This window comes from Molothrus ater, chromosome 27 (assembly GCF_012460135.2).
Source record: "Molothrus ater isolate BHLD 08-10-18 breed brown headed cowbird chromosome 27, BPBGC_Mater_1.1, whole genome shotgun sequence".
NCBI lineage: Eukaryota > Metazoa > Chordata > Aves > Passeriformes > Icteridae > Molothrus > Molothrus ater.
In genome coordinates, this window is record NC_050504.2 from 955,847 (window position 1) to 970,662 (window position 14,816).

The 14,816-nt window shown below is 55.4% G+C and overlaps 1 protein-coding gene across 1 annotated transcript; it reads right to left on the reverse strand.

Moving 5' to 3' along the window:
• Positions 1–3,608: 3,608 nt before the first annotated feature.
• Positions 3,609–11,020, reverse strand: AGPAT1 (1-acylglycerol-3-phosphate O-acyltransferase 1). Its single transcript, XM_036398947.1, has 6 exons — positions 10,839–11,020; positions 6,776–6,909; positions 6,087–6,262; positions 4,476–4,571; positions 4,014–4,086; positions 3,609–3,832 (listed from the first exon to the last, which is right to left on the reverse strand). The coding sequence occupies exons 1-6, from the start codon at positions 11,018–11,020 to the stop codon at positions 3,609–3,611; spliced, it is 885 nt and encodes a 294-aa protein (XP_036254840.1).
• Between the last annotated feature and the right edge of the window lie 3,796 nt (positions 11,021–14,816).

A 14,816-nucleotide genomic window follows, 5' to 3' on the forward strand; every position in this document is an offset into this window, starting at 1 on the left:
TTTTTCTGTAAGGTTGGGATTAAATGTGTGAGACAATATTTTTTGTTCAGATCCAAATGTTTATTAGTTCTTATTCTATGTTACAGTCTCACAAACCCTGAGTTCTACCAGCACTTCATTCTAACAAACTAAAAATGGAGGCCCATCTCTCCCTCTACAAGGCCTTTTAAGGATAATCATAAAAATTAATTATTTGTTAATTAATTATTAAATTGTTTTTACTTTTAACCCAATAACCAAGCACCTGTGACCCGCAATGCAGACTTTTTTATCCAATTACACAAAACCACCTAAACCCATGGAGGAGAAGGAGAAGGAGAAGGAGAAGAAGAAGGAGAAGGAGAAGGAGAAGGTGAAGAAGGTGAAGAAGAAGGTGAAGAAGAAGGTGAAGAAGAAGAAGGTGGAGAAGAAGAAGGACCAGCCTCCACTCTAAAACCTCCATCTTGCTTTTCATATATTACTATATTCTAAACCCTTAAACTCCAAGTTTTCCACCCTGTGATGTTACACACTACTATCCAAACCCCACACCCACAATCCCAGTTCTATCATTCCAGTTTGGAAGATGCTCCACAGCCTCAGGTCAATGCAGAGTTCTCCTGGGGGTCAGTGCCTGGCAGCACAGAAAGTCTGAAACTCTCAGTGTCCAGGGTTCCAACAGCTTCCCTGTGTCCTGGTGGGAATGTGGGACAGCCCCACAGTGCTGAGCACATCCCCTGCTCTGGGGTTTTGCAGTTCCCTTCCCTCTGAGGCTGTGGGAACCATGGAATCACGGAATGGTTTGGGTGGGAAGGGACCTTAAAGCCCCTCCGGTGCTTGTGACTGACTGAGACAGTCCAGACAGCTGGGCTGTGATTGGCCATTAATTAGAAACAACAACAATTAGAAACAATCCCAGATGCACCTGTTGCATTCCACAGCAGCAGATAACCATTGGGTACATTTTGTTCCTGAGGCCTCTCAGCTTCTCAGGAGGAAAAATACTAAGGAAAGGATTTTCCATAAAAGATGTCTGTGACACCCCTGCAGGTATGAGGACCCAGCACTGCCCTGGGCAGCTGTGCCAGGGCTGGGCACCCAGAGCAGCCAGGCAGGGCAAGCCTTGGAGCACCAGAAAAAGCAATTTGTTCCCAGAGCCCCCATGCCAAGACTTTTTCCTCTCCTCAAGCTTTCACCTCCCACTGGCAGGGGAAAATCCAGGGAGGGCTGGATGGGCCCTGGCCCTCCGGGCAGGACAAGGATTTGTCCAGAGCAGCTGGGGCTGCCCCTGGATCCCTGGCAGTGCCCAAGGCCAGGCTGGATGGGATTGGAGCACCCTGGGACAGTGGGAGGTGTCCCTGCCATGGCAGAACTGGATGGGCTTTATGGTTCCTCCCACCCAAACCATTCCATGGTTCCATTGATGCTCAACCCCCCAGACCCAAACTTTGGGCAGCCAAACCACCCCAGGGGTGTGGTGGGACCCCCAGGCCAGCTCAGAGCTGACAAACCACAGCACATGTTGGGAATCCTGGGACACAGGAAAGGATTAAAGGAGTTTTCTGGGATGTGGGACCTTCCTGTACCCTTGGCCATGTCCATGTGACATCTCCTGATCCTGTGGGTTGTTCCTCATGGGAAGCTTCTTTGCAGTTTGGTGTTGCAACAGATTTGAGGAGGATTTCCTCCATAATCCAGTTCTCCTGGGAGCAGGAATGGTGCCAAACCGGAGCTCTGTGCCTGGGTTTGCACCTTTTATCCCAGGGTGGGAGGGAAGCCTTGCACACCCTGCTCCCCACAAGGGGACAGCCACACCCTGCCCTGTCCCTGCCCTGCTGCCACCCCGGGGTGCTGGCATAGGAGCTGCTCAGCTGGGAAGGAGCCAGGAGATCCCAAATCCCCGCCTGGCTGCAGGGAACCATCCAGCTGTTGGATGGGCCATGGGCCAGAGGCCGTGGAGAGGCACCTCCAGGCAGGATTGTGTGCAGGTGGGCACCACCCAGGTGTTGCTGGGCATTTGAGGCTTCAATTAATGCTCTTCTTATGCATTTACTGGTGCAGGGAGAGCTCTGCCTCAGGGGCAGCCCCAAACCAGGGTAACCCCCACCCTGCCATGTGCTCCTCACACCAGCCCTGGGGTGGGGATGGTGTGCTACATGTGCAGGGTGTTCCCTGTGCTGGGTGTTCCCTGTGCTGGGTGTTCCCTGTGCTGGGTGCTCCATGTTCAGTGTGTTCCCTGTTCAGGGGTGCTCTCTGTGCAGGGTGCTCTTTGTTCAGGGGTGCTCCATGAGCGGGGTGCTCCATGTTCAGGGTGCTCTGTGTGCAGGTGCTCCCTCTGCAGTGTGCTCCTTGTTCAGGGGTGCTCCATATGCAGGGTGTTCCCTGTTGAGGGGTGTTCCCTTTTCAGGGTGCTCCCTGTGCTGGTGCTCTGTGTGCAGGGTGCTCCATGCGCAGTGAGCTCTGCGTACAGGGTGTTCTGTGTGCAGGGTGCTCTGTGTGTGCAGGGTGCTCCCTGTGCTGGGTTCTTTGTGCTCAGGGGTGCTCTGTGTTCAGGGTGCTCTGTGGGTGCTGGATGCTCCATGTGCAGGGATATTCTGTGTGCAGGGCTGCTCTGTGTGCAGGGCTGCTCTGTGTGCAGGGTGCTCTGTGTGCAGTGAGCTCTCTGTGTGCAGGGTGCTCCGTGTACAGGGATGCTCCATGAGCAGGGTGCCCTGTTCAGGGGTGCTCTATGTTCAGGGTTCTCTGTGTGTGCAGGGTGCTCCCTGTGCTGGGTTCTCTGTGTGCAGGGTGCTCTGTGTGCAGGGTGCAGGGGTGTTCTGTGTTCAGGGGTGCTCTGTTCAGGGGTGTTCCCTTTTCAGGGTTGCTTTGTGGGCAGTGTGAAGTCTCCCCGAGGAGATGGATCCCCCTCAGCACAGCCAGGACACAGCACCAGCTCCAAACTCTTTAATGTCCCACCCTTGGCTCACAGCTCAGCACCAAGGATGCTCTCCCCCCCTGGGATGCTCTTCCCCCCCAGCAACCTCCCCTGGACCTCGTGTCCCCCCCAAGCCACACACTCAGATCTGGCTGCACTCAAATGGCATTTCCAGCTTGCAGGAGAATTCTGGAAGGAGAATCCATGGGGGAGCCCAACAATCAGGGGTGGAAAATGGGGCTGTGAGCCCCCAGCCCTGCTGGGACCATCCCTGCCCTGCCCAGCGAGCAGGCAGGGGCCATCCTGGGGGACAGCCACAGCTCCAGGTCTGGCAGAGGGACATCCAGGGGATGCAGTCACAACAAGGGGTTTTAGGGGGCACCTTGCTCTGTTTTTGGGGGCACCTTGCTCTGTTTTTAGGGGGCACCTTGCTCAGTTTTTGGGGGCACCTTGCTCTGTTTTTGGGGGCACCTTGCTCTGTTTTTGGGGGCACCTTGCTCTGTTTTTAGGGGGCACCTTGCTCAGTTTTTGGGGGCACCTTGCTCTGTTTTTGGGGGCACCTTGCTCTGTTTTTGGGGGTGCTGCCTGGTCCCCATCCTGCCCTGCTCTGCTCCCCTTAGGGCACCGTCCTGCTGGGGCGGTGGCAGGGCTGCAGGACACCTCCTCAGGGGACAAGGGACACCTCCCTGGTGTCCCCGAGGGACTCGCTCCCTGCCTATTTGCTGCTCCTGGCTGTGTCCCCCTGGCCCTGGGGGCTGTCCCTGTCCTCCCCTGGCCCCAGCAGAGGCTGCTCCATGCCCTGGTCCCTGTGATCACTCATGGACATCTCGGCCAGGGCCTCGGCCATGGCCTGGCGGACACTCTCGGTCAGTTTGGGGACATCCTTTGGGCTCAGGCCACACGTTTCCACCCTGGGGAGGACTTGGATGGTGCAGGTCCCTGGGAGAGGAGGGAAAAGCCAGGGATGTGTTAGAGGATCCCAGCAGGAACTGGGTATTCCCCCAGGCATCTTCCACCCCAGCTGCCTCCCCACCCCTCAGCATCCCTCAGACACCCTCAGGTGCCTCATCCCCAGTGCCAGCCCTGCCCTCTGCCATGGGAATTCCTGCCCATCCCTTACCAGAGGTGAATCTCTTCTCCTCAGGGCTGAAGAAGTCCCTGTACGGGGAGATCACGATGGGGACAATGGGAACCTGCAGGATATGGAGGGTCAGGGGGGGCCCCCAGAGAGAGCCCTCCCCAGGTGAGACTCCTGCTCCTGCCTGTCCCTTCCTGGTGCTGCCCAGCACCATGTCCTTCATCCCTGGGGACCAAAGACCCCCAGTCCTAGGGACCAAACCTCCCCATCCTTGGGGGCCAAACCCCTCATCCCTGGGGATCAAATTCCCTCATCCCTGGGGACCAAATCCCCCCATGCCTGGGGACCAAACCCCTGCATCCCTGGGGACCAAACCCCCCCCATCCCTCTGCCCCAGGGTTCACAACCACTCCGCTCCATCCAGGGTGAGCCAAAGGGAAGGAAACATTTTGGAAAAGGCCTCCAAGCCCATCGAGTCCAACATTTGATTGCCCATTTCCTTACCTGGGCCTGCACGGCCAGGTGGAAAGCGCCACGCTTGAAGGGCAGCATGGACCTGCCCGGGTTCCTGGTGCCTTCAGGGAAAACCCACACACGGAGCTGCAGGGGACAGGGACAGAGGTGACCCCATGTTTTAGGCTGAAAGGTGTGGCTGGGGTGTGTGTTCTGTCCCCATCTGTCAGAGCTGGGGCAGTTCTCTGCTGTTAACTGGGCAGCTTTCTTTATCTCTCCCACAACCAATCCTCCCTCCAGGAGATCTCTGCTGTTCATGGGCCATTAATTATTAATTATCTTCTGTCCATGGCCACTGAGTGTCCCTGCATGGCTGATCCAATTCCATCATCCCATGGGGAGATGCTGCGCCCAGGGGAGGAGCCAAGCATTCCTACCTGGATCCAATCTGAGCTTTGGGACAGCCCAGCAGCCTTTGCCCAGTGCATTGCCAGAGGAGCAGCTTCTGCTGCCCTGCATTGCCAGAAGGAGCCCAGGCCCATCTCCAGCAGCCCTGGAGCTGCAGAGGAAAACTCCCCCCTTGTGCAGGATCCCTGCTCCAGCAGAGCCACAGCTGGCACTGCAGGAGGGCTGAGCCCCCATGGGATGGGGCTGTGCCACCCCCTGACACACAGGGGGCAGGGACTGCTCTCACTCTGTCCGTGGTTGTTGGGGATTTTTTGTACTATTGCATTTGTATTTTATTTTTCCTAATAAAGAACTGTTATTCCTGCTCCCGTATCTTTGCCTGAGAGCTTCTTAATTTCAAAATTATAACAATTCAGAGGGAGGGCTTTGCATTTTCTATTTCAAGGGAGGCTCCTGCCTTCCTCAGCAGACATCTGGCTTTTCAAACTGAGACACCCCGACCTCAGCTGGGTCAGTCCTGCCCACAGCCTGTGGCATTCACATTCTCTGAACATGATTTCTTGGCCCAGGGTTTTTCTACTGGGAAGCTGAAAGGCAACAAGAGGCCTCAGAGGAAAGGAAAACAATTCTGATCTCATTTGCTTCTCCTGTGCTGTGCTCATGTGGAATGTGTTTGGAGATTGTTTACCCACAGGTGATTGTTCCATTGCATTCTGCTGTGAGTTGTTTTCACTCTTTGGCCAATCACAGCCAAGCTGTGTCAGGACTCTGGAAAGAGTCACAAGTTTTCATTATTGTCTTTTTAGCATTTTGTAAGTATCCCTTCTGTATTTTTTAGTATAGTATAGTATAGTATAGTATGGTATTCTTTAATAGAATATAGTATAATAATAATAATATATATATTATATATTATACTATATTCTATTAAAATAGAATAATAAATATTAATTTATTTAATTTATATTCTTAAATTATTTATTATTCTACATTAATATTTTATTAATATAGAATAATAAATTCTATAATAATTATTCTTTAATAGAATATAGTATAATTAATAGAATATAGTATAATAAAGTAATAATAAAGTAATATTATAGTATAATAAAATAATAGTAAAGTAATTATGGAGTAATAACTCCATATAATAACATGGAGTCAGATGCATCATTCTTCCCTACCAGGGGGTTCACGGTGCATTCACACTAAGAGCCTCTGACCCCCCCGGTGTCCCCCAGCCCTGTCCCTCACGTTCTCTCTCCTCATGGTGCTGGCAGTGCGGGAGATGACCTCGATGGCCGCGTCCCTGCGCTGGCGCTCGATGAAGATGATGCCACTGAGCCAGCAGGCCCAGCCCACCGTGCCCAGGTACAGCAGCTCCCGCTTGGCGATGGGCACGCAGCGCTCGGGAATCACCTCCACCATTCCTGGGGCATGGAGAACACCCGTTAACACCTTCCCAACCCACGGCACTGGCAGCAGAAAAATCACCAGGGAAAACTGCTTGGAAATGGAACCCCCAGGCTGGAGCAACCAGCTGGATATCAGCAATAAATTCTGCAGCTCAGCCAGTCCTGAGAGGTGATAACTGCAGAGAGAAGCTCTCTGGAGAGGCCAAATTACATCAGTGCACAGAATAATTAATCATTTATGCCCTAATATAATTTATACACTATTTAATAATTCATACCCTAATATAGGACCAGGTTGGGGTTATTTTAGCCTTGACTTAAAGGATTTTCAGCTGTCCCCAATCCCAGGATCACCCTGTGGCATCACCTCCCGTTGTCCCTCCTCTCCCTGCAGCACAGCCCAATCCCAAAAGCCCTCCTGGTCCGTTCCCACCACACATCCCTGCCCTGATCCCGGTGCTGACCCCCCAGATCCATCCTGGCGCACCCCTGGAGCCCCCAGACGTTCCGGGGGTCCCCCCCACGCACCCATGAGGTCCAGGGAAGCCTGGTGGTTGCAGACGATCACGAAGGGCCCCGGCAGCTGCAGCCGCTCCGAGCCCCTCACCCGCATCCTGATGCCGTAGAAGCGCTTGAGGGGCAGGAGCGCCGCCCGTAGGAGCCTGTCGAGATAAGGGACGAGATAAGGATCGAGATAAGGGGCCAGATAAGGATCGAGATAAGGGGCCAGATAAGGATCGAGATAAGGGACGAGATAAGGATCGAGATAAGGAACGAGATAATGAATGAGAAAAGGGACGACATAAGGGATGAGATAAGGAACGAGATAAGGCAGAGGGATACGTGTGAGGAACGGTTCTGGGAGGGCTGGGTTAGGCCGGGCTGTGCTGCTGGACCCGGGCTCAGGCTCAGGGAATTTTGGATTTCTCACACATTTGCAGCCTGTGAGGCTCAGAACTCACCTGGCTCCCACCTCAGCTGAGCCCGGCTCCTGGCTCAGAGCAGAGGGAGCTGCTGAGGAGGGAGAGTGAGGAGCACGAGGTTGTGGCAGGGAAAAACCGGGATTTTGATGTGCAGGGATGATGGGAAAGCAAAAAGAGAAAGTGGCGGATTGAAAGGGGATGGGGATGGGCATGGGGATGGGGACAGGGAAAGGGATGAAGATGGGGAAGGGGACAGAGATGAGGATGGGGATGGGATCTTCACATCCTAACGAGGACAAACTGTCTCTGCCCGGGAGAAGCTCCCCAGGTGCTCAGCTGGATCCGTGTGTGGATGGAAATGCAGATCCCAGACTCCCAAAGCCAGAGGTGAATCCCAGCAGGGAGGAGCTGAGCTGGGGATGGGTGGCAGAGGGACAGACAGATCCCCAGGGACGTGGGTGACCCCAGGGACCGCCCCTGCACTGCTTTGTGCGGCAGGGGGAAGGGAAAACCAGCCCGGATCCATTCCTATGGGGAATCACAAATGGCTCCACCGGAGCTGCAGTGTCGGGAAGAGATGGATCTGAGCAGAACAGCAGTGTCACATCCCGGGAGGGCTGGACAGGAGGAGGAATATGGGGATGGCAGCGATGGGTGACGCTCAGGATGGGAATAATGAGAGGAGTGGAGGGAGGAGGGGGCACCAGGGATTCCAGCAGCCGTGGAGACAAAATCCTGGGACACGTCAGTGTTGGAATGGGGCACTGTCCGACCCACAGAGCGTCTGTGCCACTGTCCCCACATCTGTCACTGCCCCCAGGGCACAGGGAAGGGCTCAAGGAAGGGCTCAGCACCAGGTGAGAATGCGGGACAGGGTCCGCGGTATCGCCCCCATCCCTCGGGAGCCGCAGGCTCGAATATCCCTGAGGATCCGAGGAGGAGCAGTGCCCCAAAGCCAGGATAATGACAGGGAAGCGCTGCGAGCCGCAGGCTCTGGGATCCGCAGGAGCGGGAGCTGGGCGGGCACGGAGCTGCCGGTGGGACGAGATAAGCGGCGCTGATAAGGCGGGAGAGGCTCAGCCGCCCTCGGGATCGCCGCCCAGCCGGAAGCTCTGGAGCAGCCCGGGATGAGCCCGGCGTTCCCCGGGAAGAACCCGGGACAGGCTGCGGCACCACCGGTACTGCCGAACCATCACTGGGAACACCGAACGACCGCCGGGAGCACCGAACCTCGGACTGGGAACACCGAACCACCGCCGGTACCGCCGAACCTCCGACCGGGAACACCCAACCACCACCAGGAACACCGAACCTCGGACTGGGAACACCGAACCACCGCCAGGAACATCGAACATCTGACTAGCACCACCAAACCTCAGACTGGGAACACCGAACCACCGCCGGTACCATTGCTGCAGCACCGCCGGTACCACTGAACCATCACTGGGAACACCGAACCTCAGACTGATAACGCTGAATCTCAGACCGGTACCACCAAGCCACCACCGGTATACCACTGAACCTCGAACTGAAAACACCAAACCATCATCGGGAGCACTGAACCTCTGACTGGGAACACCAAACCACCTCTGGTATCACTGAACCACCGCTGGTACCACCGAACCACCGCCGGGAACACCGAACTTCCAGCTGATGCCACCAAACCACCTCTGGGAACACCGAACCACCTGTGGTACCACTGAACCTCCAGCTGATAACACCGAACCGCTGCTGGGAACACCGAACCACCACCGGTACCACTGAACCACTGCCAGTACCACCGAACCACCTCCAGGAGCACCGAACCACTGCTGGTACCACTGAACCTCTGGCTGATAACACCAAACCTCAGACTGGAAACACCGAACCACCACCGGTACCACTGAACCACCACTGGGAACACCGAACCTCTGACCAGTACCAGCGAACCCCGGACTGATAATGCTGAACCTTGGACCGGGAACACTGAACCACTGCCGGGAACACCGAACCTCAGACTGATAACACCGAACCACCAATGGGAACACCGAACCTCAGACCAGTACCACCGAACCACCACCGGGAACACCGAACCTCAGACCAGGAACACCAAACCACCGCCAGTACCACCAAACCACCTTCAGGAACATCGAACATCTGACCAGCACCACCAAACCTCAGACTGGTAACATTGAACCTTGGACTGGTACCACCAAACCACCGCCAGTACCACCGAACCACCACCGGGAACACCAAACCACCACCAGGAAAACCGAACCTCAGACCAGGAACACCAAACCACTACCGGTACCACCAAACCACCACTGGTAACACCGAAACTTGGACTGATACCACCAGTACCACCAAACCACCACTGGTAACACCGAAACTTGGACTGATAACACCAAACCACCACCAGTACCACCAAACCACCACTGGTAACACCGAACCTCGGACTGATAACACCAAACCTCTGGCTGGTTACACTGAACCACTGCCAGGAACACCAAACCTCGGACCAGAAATACCAAACCTCGGACTGGTACCACCAAATCTTGGACTGATAACACCGAACCTCGGACCAGTACCACTGAAACTCAGAAGGGTATCACCAAACCTCTGGCCGGGAACACCAAACCATTACCGAGAACACTGAACCTTGGACTGATAACACCGAACTTCAGACCAAGAACACCGAAGCTCAGACTGGTCCCACCGAACCACCACCGGTACCACTGAACCGATGACAACACCGAACCTGCGGCCACGCTCCCGCCACGGGCCGGGATCCCTCCACACAAATCCTCAGAGTTTCTCAAGCTGGGACATTTTCCCTGTGTAATTAATCTGTGCTCATCCTGCCCAGGAATCCAGCAGCGGGATTGCAACACCCTGAGCGCGCCCAGGCCTTCCCCCGTGTTGCACTGAGATGTTATCTCCTCCCTGGTGTTATCTCCCCGGTGTTGTTATCTCACCGGTGTTATCTCCCTGCTTCCACCCCCGGGAGCAGAGTCGGGACCCGGCTGTGATCAGGACATGGCTGTGACAGGGACAGGGCTGTGACCCTGACAGGTGATGGCACCAAGACATCCCAAAACCATAAAAACATGAAATTGTTTGGGTTTGAAGGGACCTTAAACCCACCCAGTGCCACCCCCTGCCATGGCAGGGACACCTCCCACTATCCCAGGGTGCTCCAAATCACCTCCAGCCTGGCCTGGGACACTTCCAGGAATGGGGCAGCCATGGAATAATCTGTACCAGGACTCTCCACCCTCAATCCCTCTGCCAGGGTGCTGTTTCCAGGTCTTCCATAGGCAAAACCAGAGCCAGGGACACAGCACTGGGCATGTATCTGCCCCCTGCCCTGATGGTACCTCCAAACCCCCCCATTACCCACCCAGGTGATGACCCCAACATTGCCATGGTCAGGAATGTTCCCTTTTATGTTATTTCATCCCTCAGGGACCACAAATCCCAACTCCAGCATGGTCTGACCCCTCCTGGGCACAGCCAGCACCTCTCACACCACAAGTTGCACTTCACTGCCCCACGGATGTGACCACAGCCGTGGCCTTGGCCCCAGGGCTCTGCCACCAGCTGTGACCCAGCCTGTGGCCACAAACCATGGGATTTCCTGCAGCTGAGCCAAGCCCAGCCAGCTCTCCCCATCTCCATCCCTCACTCACCTCATGTTCTCCACGGAGCGTCCCCGGAAGGCAGCCAGGGGGGACAGCAGGGTGGCCAAGGCCACGATCCAGCAGTTGAAGAAGGCCACCTTGCAGAGGAACTGGAAGTGGGGGCTGCACCTGTAGAGCAGCAGCGCTGCCAGGGGCAGGAGCAGCAGCCCCTGGAGCAGCAGCAGGTCCATGGTGCTGCCCCAGCTCAGCCCGGGCCGGGCCAGGTGAATCAGGAGCATCCTGTGTGGGTGGCTGGGGCTGGCCCAGGGGAAGGCTCTTTGTGCATCTCATCCCGGCTCAGGGATGGCTCAGGTGGAAGCAGGACACCCACCCAGGGGTGGAGAGTGGCTGTGAGTCACACAGGGACCCTGAGTCACCTGAGGTGTCACTGCTGTCACCTCCTGGGCTATTGAAGACTCCAGGGCGGTGAGATCAGACCTGCTGCTCACTGAACTCTTCCTGTCCCAGGTATCTGTCCTGCGCTGCCACATTTCTCTTCACAGAGAAAAGCAAGGCACAATTCTTCCCAAGGATTTCTGAGATTCACATTCTCTGAACCTCAGGGAAAGGAAACACAATTCTTATCTCATTTGCTGTGCCTGTGTTGTGCCAAAGTAGAATGCAACATGGGGATTATTTACCCACAGTGATGGGGTTTTGTTTCCTTGGCCTGTCAGGGACAGGTGTGTAGCCCCACATTTCTCTTCACAGAGAAAACAAGGCAGAATTCTTCCCAAGAATATTTCTAGGTTTCACATTCTCTGAACCTCAGAGAAGGAAACACAATTCTTGTCTCATTTGCTGTGCCTGTGTTTTGCCAAAGTAAAATGCAACATGGAGATTATTTGCCCACAGTGATGGGGTTTTGGTTCCTTGGCTTATTAGGGCCAAGTGTGGAGCCCCACATTTCCCTTCACAGAGAAAAGCAAGGCAGAATTCTTCCCAAGAATATTCTTATCTCCTTTGCTGTGCCTGTGTTTGTGCCCAAGTAGAATGCAACGTGGAGATTGTTTACCCACAGTGATGGAGTTTTGTTTCCTCGGCCTGTCAGGGCCAGGTGTGTGTGTGTGTGTCAGGACTGTCACTGACAGCCACGAGATTCTGGGCAGTGTGTGCAGGGTTGAGTGCTGGGCAGGTTCAGTTTAGATGTATAGAATAATATAGTATAATAAAGTCATTAATTAGCCTTGTGATATCCATGGAGTCAGATGCATCATCCTCTCTCCCTCACCTCTGATTTACAATAGTCCTGGCCAGGGGCTGCCGGCCCTGGGAAAGGGAGGCTCAGCTTGTGGGGACAGCAGGAGCTGCTCCTGGTCCATGGCTGGGCACAGCCACCTGCTGGCACCCAAACCTCACCCTGCAGAGCCTCAGATGGCTGGGAGACATCTCCCACCTGGAATGGCAGCAGGAACCCCTGCTCCCCCTCCCCTGCTCCGTTTGGGCAGCAGGAGCCCCTCTGCCCTTCCCTTCCCAGGGCCCAGCTTGTGTCCCCAGGGTCCCACAGTGCCTGGGGCCGGGCTCTGCCACCCCCTCTGCCAGGCCTGCAGGGGTGGCAGCCCTTGGCCCAGTTGGCAGCCAGGGGCCGTGTTGCATGAGGTGTTTTCAGGGGTGCAATTAGCACAGGCTGTAATTAACCTCTCCTCCTGCTCTGGTGCCTTGCAGGATCCAGGCCAGCCCCGTGGAAACTCCTGGAACCAAGTCCTGGTGACAGCAGGGACCAAGTCCTGGTGACAGCAGGGACACTGGGCCGGTGTCAGCCCCCAGCAGCCTCTCCCAGCCCTGCTGGTCCAATCCCAAATGAGGAATCCCAGAATCCCAGGGGGGTTTGGGTGGGAAGGACCTCACAGCCCATCCAGTGCCATGGCAGGGACACCTGCCACCATCCCAGGTGGCTGCAAGCCCCCAGGACACCCCCAGGGCTGGGGAAGGGGGGACATCCCTGTGCTGCTGCCATCCCTGGGCTCAGCCCTGACCCAGCAGCAGCAAAATCCTCTTGTGCCTGCCCTTGTGCCTCTCTGGGGGCTGCCAGTCCCCCCAGGCCACTCCTGGGCACTGTCACCTCTGCTGGGACCACCCCAGCTCCCTGCCCTCCCCTGGCAGGACCCACCCTCAGCCCAGCATCTCTGCATCACTGCCCTGTCACTGTGATATTTGATGAAAAATCCCTTTGCCAGCATATTTTCTCCTGAGAAGCTTCAGCTTCTCCATGTTTTGCTGCTTTGGAATGTGATTTGGAGAATTGTTTACCCAGCCTGTGAATTGTTTTTAATTAATGGCCAATCCCAGGTCCAGCTGTGTCAGGGCTCTGGTCAGTCACAAGATTTTATTATTCATTCCTTTCTCCACAAAATTTTATTGTTCATTCCTTTCTAGCTTTCTGATGTCTCCTTTCTATTTTTTTAGTATGGTTTTAGTATATAATTTTCTTTTACTATAATATAACATTACATCATAAAATAATCAATCAGCCTTCTGAAACATGGAGTCAAGATTCTCATCTCTTCCCTCGTCCTGGGGACCCTCAAACACCACCACAGAGCCCTCCCACCCTGGAGGTGACAGAGATGTCCCCAGGCTCTGGCCAGGCTGGAGGGTGCCCCAGTTTGACCAGTAACCCCGGGGTTATGTCCACCAGGGCTGTTGCAATGCCCATTGCTTCACCCTCCCATTCCTCTCATTATTCTCATATTAAAGCAAAGATTGGGTCACATCCCGAGCCCACCCTTCCTGCCCAGCCCATTCCAGGTGACTCCTCACTCCTCCTCCCCATTCTGTGTCCATGGGGGAGCCTTTGGGCACCAGGCTGCTCTCCCATCAATCCCAGCCTTGCTTTTGGATGCCTCCTTCAGTCCCTCCCTGTCACACACAACTTTTATGAAAAGTCCTTTCCTTAGGATGCTTCCTCCTGAGAAGCTGAGAGGCCTCAGGAACAAAATGTAACCAATGGTTATCTGCTGCTGTGGAATGCAACAGGTGCATCTGGGATTGGGCTCATGTGGTTGTTTCTAATTAATGGCCAATCACAGTCAGCTGGCTCAGACTCTCTGTCCCAGACACAAGCTTTTGTTATCATTCCTTCTTTTTCTATTCTTAGCCAGCCTTCTGATGAAATCCTTTCTTCTATTCTCTTAGTACAGTTTTAATATAATATATATCATAAAATAATGAATCAAGCCTTCTGAAACATGGAGTCAGATCCTCATCTCTTCCCTCATCCTCAGATCCCCGTGAACACGGTCACAGCTCCCAGCTGGAGGAGCTGGACCTTCCTGCTGGAGTCCACCTGATCCTCCTGCTCCACATTTGGGGGCTCCTCCAGGGGCCAGGCTGGGGAGCATCTGCCCATTGCAGAGCCCAGGGAAGGGAAATCCTGCCTTCCACCGGCAGAGGACAGGCAGGGCTGTCCAAGGAGGGGTTTATGGTGCCTCTCTGCATCTTCAGAGCTCCAGACCACCAGCCCTGAGGTCTCCTGCCGGGAGCTCTGCTCCAGGGAAAAGCCTGGAGCCCCCCAGGGCACAGCAGGGCTGGGGAGGTGGCACGGGCAGGGGACAGCTCCCAGCATCCAAAAACCTCCTCTGCCCCCTTCCTCCTGCTCCCGGGGAGCTCAGGGGTCACTGAATGCTGGGAAACTCTGGGATTTCCCTCTCAGGCTGCTCTCCCCACAAGATCCAGCTCTGCCCCTGCTCAGCCAGGAGATCTCAGCCTGGAGCTCCAGCACTGCTCCAGCACCCCCTCACCCCCCCAGACCTGACAGGAACCCCCCAGCATCCCTTCACTCCCTCCCCCAGACCTGACAGACCCCCCCCTGACCTGACAGACCCCCCCAGACTGACGGGAGCCCCCAGACCTAACAAAACCCCCCCAGACCTCACAGACCCCCAGCACCTCCTCACACCCAGACCTGACAGGAACCCCCCAGCACCCCCTCTCCCCCCCAGACCTCACAGACCCCCCCCCCCCGGGCTCCTCTCAGCCCCCCAGGCA